We start from the raw sequence: 9,526 nt of genomic DNA on the forward strand, positions 1-9,526 counted from the left end.
CGCCGCAAAATCTTATTTTTCCAAAAACACCTACAAAGACATAAAAAGCCAAAATAAATACAAAATCGAGCACTAACAATATATACAATTGAGATTATATCAGACACAAAAATGTGTCTATCAGTCTGATCCGTCCTTCCAAAATCATTCACTTCAGTTTTATCAATTGTTGTAAACTGAAAACTCACAACCTCAAATGAATTATCAACATCATTTTAAACGAAGAAAAATGGAGGAATTAACTCCAAATCAAGAGAATCCACTTCTTCATCAACATCAGTAGGAATTGATTTGGTTTCTTCAGGTGAAGAGACTGTGAATTCACTAATTGAAATAACAGAGTCTTCAATGTTTGATGTTGATTTTGAAAACCCATACAAACCCTAATCTGAATCGGTTTTAGATCCAGAAATTAGATCCGAATCCAAAGTTGAATTTGTAGTAGCATCAGAAACAGAATTTGGAGTAATATCTTCACTGAATTCAGGTACCAATTCGTCAATGAAAACCACATCTTCCTTCTTCGTAGCTTCCGTAATCACAACTCGATGAGCTAATTGTTCTTCTAATGGTGGTATGTGAATTGATTTCCACCTAAACCTAGTAAAGTTGATTTGAGACTCTGTTTGCCAAAGATGATAGTTTCTACTTGGTGAAGGTACATCGTTTAGTAGATCTTGATATCTTCTCTTCAAATCAAGTAAATGGGTATAAAGTGAATTTTTCTCTCTAGTTAGATACTGAAAATCCCTCCAAAATTCCCTAGATCGAAACACATCTGATAACAAATGTAGTTGTACATCCAGATACACTACATGCCTTAATATTTTTTTGATGTTAAGAAAGACTGAGATGTGACTATTTCAAAATATATACGATAACATCCTCTTATAATTCATTCTAAGTCAATTTCAAACTAGGCCAGATATAAGATTTTATGTTGTAAGTAATCCACTTACACTTTTATTTCTATAGTTTGCAAGAAAAAATTCGGACAATGTATTCTTTATTGTAATTAATCTCCATACCAACTTCACGAGTAAGGGTTTAATAACAACCTTTATTCTTCTTATGCCTAATATACATTCACTCAAAGGAGTACAAACTTCATCCCAAGCCATGCTAAATGATTTCTAAATTTGGATCTCCAGTCATTTACTTATAATTCTTCTTTTCCATTTATACACATCCTTGTTATAAACAAGAATGTTACTACAGTAAAAACTCCATGTGTTAATATACTTGGGATCTAACAAAATTATTAAAAACCGGGCACCTAGCTTAGCTGGTCATCCCCGTTTCCCAAAATTTCACGCGCTCCAGGAGGTCCCAGGTTCGAGTCCTCAATGGCGTAATATTGCAGGAATTAACATGGAAGGTAGAGTTAGCTTTCCCCCCCTGTGACACAATCTCAATCCCCCCATCCGCTTCGGCTCCCTTGGCTAGGTTACCCATGAGGTTGCTGGTAGGCTAGCACGCTAACCTGTTTAATTAATGTAGTATAGTCTGTTGTTGGAGCTTAGCTTGTTAGGCTTCCAACTAGTTAATGTAATACTCTTTATCTGATAATAAATTTTACAAGTTGGGACTTAACTTTTTATTAATATATGGAGTATCGGTATATGGAGGTTTTATTGCACTAAGAACAGATTTCACCGAGACAACTCTATCTTGAAATGAGAGAACCTTACCTTTCTAGCTGGCAAGTTTGCTTTGAGTTTTCTCCACAAGAAGCTAAAAATGAACTGAAGACATTCTGCTTGGTGAATTCTGATACTCAACTCTACTACGCTCAATTCCTAATCTGAGACTAACTCTAATAGACTATAAATCAATATATAAATTTGATCAACTACATATGACAACAAGCTTGATATACCAAAACTTATTAATTTGACCAAGTAATGCTCCAACGGAAAACAATAATCGGAGGATTTTTTTAAATTTCTCTATCCCCATTATCAAATTAGTTTTTAAACTAGGACTAATATCACTGTTACCCACTTGTAATCTTGTATAACATAATTTTTCGAAAGCTGGTTTTTAAAAATCACCTTTAGTAGCTGACGAGGTGTCAACTTCCTATATGTACCATCCGAAGATATGTGCTAACAATTTTTGCACCACTAATTACATAAAATTTACTTTACAAACTTTATATGTCACACTATTGCATTATTCCAATAACTCTCCTGCTCCCATATCTGCAAAAATATTTGAAGTAATAATATTATATTTGTCTTATTAGCAATATCGTTCCCGCTTAAAGACTTTTCAATAACTAGATTTTGATAGTTACTAATATCTTTGAGAGCGTTATTAATAATTTCCTTCTCTGACAAACAATATCGAGACCTGCAAAAGTGCCAACAATAGCAAATAATGTCTCCCAAGCAACTTTTTTTTTTTTTCTTTTTTTTTGTATAACTTTTTTTAGCTCCAACAGTTATAGTTTTTTCATCGACATGCTTGTTCATCACGTCTCTTATTGCTCTGCATTCTAAAATCTTGCAATGGCTAAAAAAAATTTGGCACCTTAGAAATTCCAATATTTCGGAAAAAACCACCAAACTTATATTGCACCCAAATTTATTTATAATTGTTTTAGCAAAATGAACTTCAACTCGGATGTTAGCAAAAAAACCAATATCATTCTTCAAGGTTGTTTCATCAGCTTGGACTGGTCTCCCTAAAGCTTTGACAATTGATAATAATATCTCTATTCTCTTTCTTCCAATATTCCAAAGTAATTAAGACCAGAAAATTTTACCCACACGAAAGGTGAAGAAACTTTATGATGCCCTGGTTTGAAGATAAAAATCTAATTCTAAGTTTAACATATTATCCCCCAACTTTCCAAGCCCCTAACATATATAATCCTGATCATCTAATTTTGTCACAAAGAATCCGCTCGGCACTCATAAATTTGAACTTATAAAACTACAATCTTCCAATAAGATTGGATTTCCAATCATTTATACTGTCATGGAGTAGATCATCAGGAAAAAATACACCCGATCATCTCCACTTCTTCCTTGTTCATGTAACAAAAAATATCAATTTTCGAACTAGATTTAAACATTGATTCTCTTTGAACCTAATGCATAAAAACACTCGAAATCAAGATTTTTTTTTGTAAATCAGAAACCTTGACTTTTGCTCAAAATCTTCCGATCAAAATCAAGATCAAAACCACGTGTTAGGCTGCTAGCATAGATATCCTTAATTTGAATCTAAAACCTGTAAGTTTTTTTTGGTCTCTCCCCAAGTTGGCATTGGCAAAATATGTTATCGGGTGATAATCTGCTTCCTCCTTGTATTTCTGTAAAACTTTTTCCTTTATGTAATTTTTAGCTTTTGATAATAAAATCTTTGGTTTAATAAAAGAAAAAAGGGTTAATTTGCGTTACCTCTCCTGGAGAAGATCATAATTTGAGTTACCTTCCCTACAGAATAAATATTAGTAAAACCTCCTCTCGTCACCTTTTCCATCCAAACCCGATTAGCTGAGAATATCATAATTTGCGTTACCTCCCCTGGAGAAGATCATAATTTGAGTTACCTCCCCTAAGAGCATCCAGCTGTACGAAACAGCTGACTCAGCTAACCGGGTTTGGATGGAAAAAGTGACGAGTGGAGGTTTTACTAATATTTAATTTGTAGGGGAGGTAACTCAAATTATGATCTTCTCCAGAGGAGGTAACGCAAATTACCCCAAGAAAAAATTTGATGGAGATTTTTTTTTTTTTGCCTGTTTTGTGATAAATGAAAAGGGATGTACGTTATCAAAACCATCAGGGACCCTTACGCTTAAACTCTTTAACTCATACAACGACGTTGTTAGTTATTGCTTGTATTTATTTCCATGAGGTGACATGTTTGTTGTTTTTACAATTGTCGGATTGAAAACAGTCGACGAAACCCCGAAGGCAAGTTCCACAGTTGAACTCTTCTCCTTCAAGTTCAAGATAAGGAGATAGAAAGATAAATTCCTTTTATCTTTATTAATAACGGCAAATAAGAAAACGGCAACAGAATCCTTTCCCTTTCAACTTTCAAGTCGCCGTTATCAATGGCATTTGTAGTAATTATCTGTCCCAATTAAATCACAAACCATTAATCTAGCGAGACCCATACCAAACGGATTACATCTCAACCGTCAAACAATCTAGGGTTAGTTATAATAAAAGTCGACAAAATGGGGAGAGTTAAAAAGGGACCCACACTTGTCAGTTTGCACATAACATTGAACCGTGAACTCCTCCTCATCAAACTGATCCTATTGTTCAGAAATTGGAAGATGCTTTAGAATATCCTCTTTTCTGGGCTTTGTTTGGATTTCTCTTAACCCCCTTGCACCCTCAGCTAAGCTACAGGACAAGTTACCGTTTCATTCTGCAAAATCTTCTATTCTCTCTCTTAAATCCACTTATATAAATAGATCCCATTTCTCCATTCGTTTCTCCACCCAAATCGAAAACCGTCTTTATCGCAGAGTACTTTGTTCTTTTTGAGTTTCTTTTGTTTCAATCGTTAATTATTATTATCTTATACAAATCATGCAAATCGTAGCAGCAAATAGTGTTTCTGATGAAGAACAACTTATTGAGAAGATGGAAATCTTCAAGATCCAAGGTCGTGATAAGCGTGGCCGTAAGATTCTTCGCATCATCGGAAAATTCTTGCCTGGTAAGTTTTCATTTTCTGGAATTTTTGATGTTCTTATGGTTTGTTTTACAGATTTTGATGTTTTTCTTAGCATTTCTTTTATAGATTTTGATTGTGTTCTTTTTCTTTGATTTTGATGGAAACAGCAAGGGAATTGAGTACAGAATCATTGAAGAAATATTTGGAAGAGAAGATATTTCCAAAATTAGGAGAAAGGCCATTCTCTGTGGTGTATGTTCATACAGATGTTCAAAGAAGTGATAATTTTCCTGGAATTTCAACTCTGCGATCAATTTACGAAGCTCTTCCTATCAACATTAAAGAGAATCTTGAGGCGGTTTATTTTGTTCATCCTGGTTTACAATCAAAGATTTTCTTGGCAACCTTTGGCCGTTTCTTGTTCAGTGGAGGGTAAGTGCGCATATTAGTTAATTTCTACTGATATTATCTTGATTGCGCATATAGCGGAGAATAATTTCAGGGATTTTTAACCTAATGGTGATTTTTTTCTTTTCTTGTTTGTGGTTCAGGTTGTACGCGAAGTTGAAGTATGTGAATAGGTTAGACTTTCTGTGGGACCATATCAGGAGACAAGAAATCGAAATCCCTGATTTTGTGTATGATCATGATGAAACGCTCGAGTACCGTCCGATGATGGATTACGGAATGGAAAGTGATCATCCTAGGGTATATGGTGCACCGGCTATGGAGTCCCCGACGCCTTACTCTATGAGGTGCATCTCGTAAGCAGAAGATGGTGGTGGTACCAGGGTGATGAAAAAAAATGAAGGATTAAAAGTCTAAAATGGGCCTTTGGTATTAGGGTTTTTAAAACTTTGTTTTCAAGTTTTGTTTGTGTTGTTTGGGGATGAGTGTGTCCTTTCTCTGAGTTGTCATGTGGATAATTGTAAATATTCATCAGTGATAGATTTTCTTTTAATTGTCGGTTTTACTTTTTTGCCAAATGACCACCGAATGCAAGGCAGAATGTGAGGTAGAGAAGTCGTGATTAAAAAAATGATGTCCCCACCGGAACCATTTTGGAGTTTCTTATTGGAGGGATTAGGTTGCTGGAGTACCCCACTACAGTTTTTGGTAAGCAACCAATGCCGAACTGTTAAAAGAAAGACTTGGGTAATGGTCAGTCGGCTTCAACTAATATAAGGAACGATTTTTTGGGACCATGATTTTATTTTGGGTAAAGACATTAAAAGTAAATTTAGGTCATTCCTCATCTAGATATTTATATTAATACTTAAATCATCTTTTTGATTAATTTTGGGTGATGATTAGTTAATGTTAATAATAATTAATGTAATGATTAGTGAGATGATTAAGTTAAAGATAATTAGTGAGAAATCAGATAGTTTTTTTTTAAAGAAGTAGAATTATTGAGAGAGTAAAGTCAGAGAAGATGAAAAAGGAAAACATGAAAAACGATGGATTTTACCAACGACAACCGGAAGAAGGGTATTTGGGTATTCAGGTATGCTTCAAACTTAGATAATGTTGGTTGCATTGCTCCAAACTTTCAAAAAAATGAAATTTTTATGTAGATTTGGGCCAGTTCGGTTACCATATGTCAAGAACATGTAACCGAACACACCTGAAATTATAGTTCAGTTACGTTTTCCAAACACGCAGGTTACCGAATTCGCTCGTTAATGGAGGTTTTGGTCGTACAGTGTAATGTTCGGTAACCTAGGATAAAATGGTAGGTAACTGAACTTTGAACTTAACAATTTATTTGGGTACATCTTGTGTGTTCGGTTAGTTCGCAAACTTCAACGTAACCAAGTTCCCAACCGAACTGCAGGTTAAAAGTAACCTAGTGTTAGAAGTTCGGTTGGTTCGCAAACTTCAACATATTTTGCGAATCAACCGAACTGGGCTTATATATGCATATATGCAATTAGGCAAACGTTCGGTTACTACGAAATTTATTTCTTGGCGAATTAGGTAGAGTTCGGTTACGAAGTTTCAAAGGTAGAGTTTGGTTACGAAGAAAACTTAACATTTTTGAGAACGAACCGAACTTTTGGACTTCTCATTATTTTCGTAAACTAAAGTTCGGTGATATCCTTATTTTGCGAAGGAACCGAACTTATGGACTTGTGTTGTTCTAATATAAGGAGTTCGGTTAAAAGTATTTTTTGCGAATCAACCGAACTCTGAGTTCGGTTAAGAAAAAATTAATTCGTGATAACCGAACTTTTCTCTGAAAAAAAAACCTACATTAAACCTCTCTGCAACTTCCATTTTCAACTCATTTTGATGATTACTTCTCATTTATTCGACCAAAAACGAATGACAAGTAATGGTTTGTGAGAATATCTTTGTTAATGTTTTAAATTAAGCTATATATATAGTGGTGGTGGTGGTTGGTGGTGGTGGTAATCGGAGATGGTGGTGGTAATCTGTGGTTGGTGGTGGTGATAATCGGAGGTGGTGGTGGTAATCGGTGGTGGTGGTGGTAATCGGAGGTGGTGGTGGTAATCAGTGGTTGGTGGTGGTGGTGGTGGTAATTGGTGGTGGTGGTGGTGGTGGTAATCGGTGGTTGGTGGTAGGCTTTGGGATATGTATAAAATAAGAGCAAAAGGCAGCCTACAGTGATACCTGCAAGTGCACAGGGTCAAATTGTAGTAATGTGTGCAAGACAGGGTCATTCCACAGGGACTTGGGGTGTATTGAAGCATTCCTAAGCTATCAATGGGTGCAAAGCACTATGGCAGTGAGCAAGGCAAAGATGGGAAAACAGTTAACAAAGCAAAGCAAATGACATGAAATTTAAGAACCAAAACAGCAAAGCAATACGGCAAAACAGTTAAGAACCAAGGCTGTAAGCCAAGGGCAGGGAGGAGTTTGAGCACTGATTTTCACCTTGTGTCCTAATCAAGCAATGCAATTCTAGGTTGAGTTGAAGACCTTGAGCATATATTAGAATGGGAGGAAAATCAGCTTGCTCACTGATATGCCCCTAGTATTGACTGTCTTTTGACAGCACAGTCAATCACAGGCATACCAGAGCACTGATTTCTTCCCATTGCACAAGCAAAACAGGCATCAAGATAACTATCCTAGCAATACATCATTCAACAATGCAATAGGCTTCATCTGAGCCCTAACTGAAGAACTAGAACATGTTGACAGTAATTAAAAACATGATAAACATAATTAACATTTGAAATTGAAATTAACTGAATTAAGAACTATAATTGAAATTCACAGAACATGGATAATTGAGGGCACTGGCTAGTCCAGGCCTCTGAGGTGGTGCTCTAGCTAATCCAGGCATACCCTCAACAACACCCTCACAGCTCCTATTTATACAATTCGAATTAGGGTTACACTTTCCCCCAAATTTCCAAAACAGTGAATTAGGGTTTTTGAAATTAAAGAAATTGACATGACAATTCTCACCCATACTCCTGCTGCTCTTCTTCCTGCTCCTCTTCCTGACTTCCATGCTGCTACGCTCCAGCTCGAGCTTCCTCTGCCTATCAACCTAGTTCATCGATTTCAAAACCCTAACAGAGAGAGGGAGTGTGAAATCAGTGAAATAGGTAGCATAGGATGATGGGGGAAGGATGGGTTTTGGTTGTATTTGATGTAGGGTGGTTGTAGTGGCTGGTAGGGATGATGGTGATGGCAGAAGGTGATGGTGATGGCAGAGTTGTTCTCTGCAGAGGGTGAGGGAGAAAGAGAAAAAGAAGTCGATGGAAAATGGAGTAGGGAGTGTTTGGTTCGACTGGGGTATAGGTGTGTTAGGTGCTATGGTGTTAGTCGGGATCATCCACTTTGATGATTTGCGAAGATCAGCCGTAGGATGATGAGATGATGAAATGAATCAGACGGCAAGATGAGAACAAGCTTTGACCGACCGTTGGATGATGAATACATTAAAAATGACGGTTGAGATTAGAATTAGGTGTTGTGGTGTTAGACAGGAACTTCAGATTTTGATGAACTATGATGAAGCGACCGTAGGATGCTGAGATGATCCAATCTGACGGCTGAAGATGGAGGCGGGTATGGATATTGGAAATGGGTTTGGGTAAGGGTTTTGGACCTTGGGTATGCCAAGCCCATATCTTCTTTAAGAACAATTCTTCATTGTTAAGCCCATTTCTAGCCTTTTGGTCTTGTGCACAACATTTTTCGCGGCTTCCTTGTGTAATTCTTCCCGGATTTTCACCGCTTTTCTGCTCTTTTCCGCTCCGCTATTCATCCAAACTTTATTTGGTACCTAAAAATGCAAAATTAATTAATAAAAATATTTATTCTTGAAAACAATGAAAATACAGAATATGGGATAAAATGTAGAATTAATGCACAAAAGATGAGTTAAATGCCAAGAAAAATATATAGAAATATGCACTTTTTAGCACTCATCAGTTGGTGGTGGGAGGAGGTGGTGGTTATATATATATATATATATATATAGGTGGTTATTGGGTTGGCTTTAAATTAAATTAGGTTAAGGGTAGGTTAGTCATTTCAATGCTTTAGGACACCCCTTATAACTATAGGGAAGGTGGCCTAATAAAACCATGATCCCTGCAATGGTGGCATGATTGCAAGTTTGCAACAATGAAAGAATGATTTTTTAGGGACCATGGTTTTTTTGGGGGGACCATGATCTTATTAGGCCAACCTCCCTATACTTATAAGGGGTGTCCTAAAGTTAAGTAAATACACATTTACCCTTTACTTTAATTTAAATTAAAGCTAACCTAATAACTATATGAATCTAATCTAAATGAATCTATTATCAAAATCAAAATCAATATCAAAACCAAAATCAAAATCGAAAACAAAAATAGGAGGGGAATCGAAAATTTTTAGTTTTGTAAAAAAA

The 9,526-nt window shown here is 36.0% G+C and overlaps 1 protein-coding gene across 1 annotated transcript; it reads left to right on the forward strand.

Annotated features, from left to right (window-relative positions):
- Nucleotides 1–4,401: 4,401 nt before the first annotated feature.
- Nucleotides 4,402–5,620, forward strand: LOC113289049 (protein GDAP2 homolog). The gene is made up of 3 exons (XM_026538207.1): nt 4,402–4,689; nt 4,815–5,079; nt 5,199–5,620. The coding sequence occupies exons 1-3, from the start codon at nt 4,560–4,562 to the stop codon at nt 5,413–5,415; spliced, it is 612 nt and encodes a 203-aa protein (XP_026393992.1). The 5' UTR covers nt 4,402–4,559; the 3' UTR covers nt 5,416–5,620.
- The last annotated feature ends 3,906 nt before the right edge of the window (nt 5,621–9,526 follow it).

Source organism: Papaver somniferum, chromosome 6 (assembly GCF_003573695.1).
Source record: "Papaver somniferum cultivar HN1 chromosome 6, ASM357369v1, whole genome shotgun sequence".
NCBI classification, from domain to species: Eukaryota; Viridiplantae; Streptophyta; class Magnoliopsida; order Ranunculales; family Papaveraceae; genus Papaver; species Papaver somniferum.

Coding starts and splice junctions, on each gene's coding strand:
- LOC113289049 (XM_026538207.1), top strand. CDS start 4,560: ATGCAAATCGTAGCAGCAAATAGTGTTTCTGATGAAGAACAACTTATT. Junction 4,690..4,814: donor CATCGGAAAATTCTTGCCTG/GTAAGTTTTCAT, acceptor TGATGGAAACAG/CAAGGGAATTGAGTACAGAA. Junction 5,080..5,198: donor CGTTTCTTGTTCAGTGGAGG/GTAAGTGCGCAT, acceptor TTTGTGGTTCAG/GTTGTACGCGAAGTTGAAGT.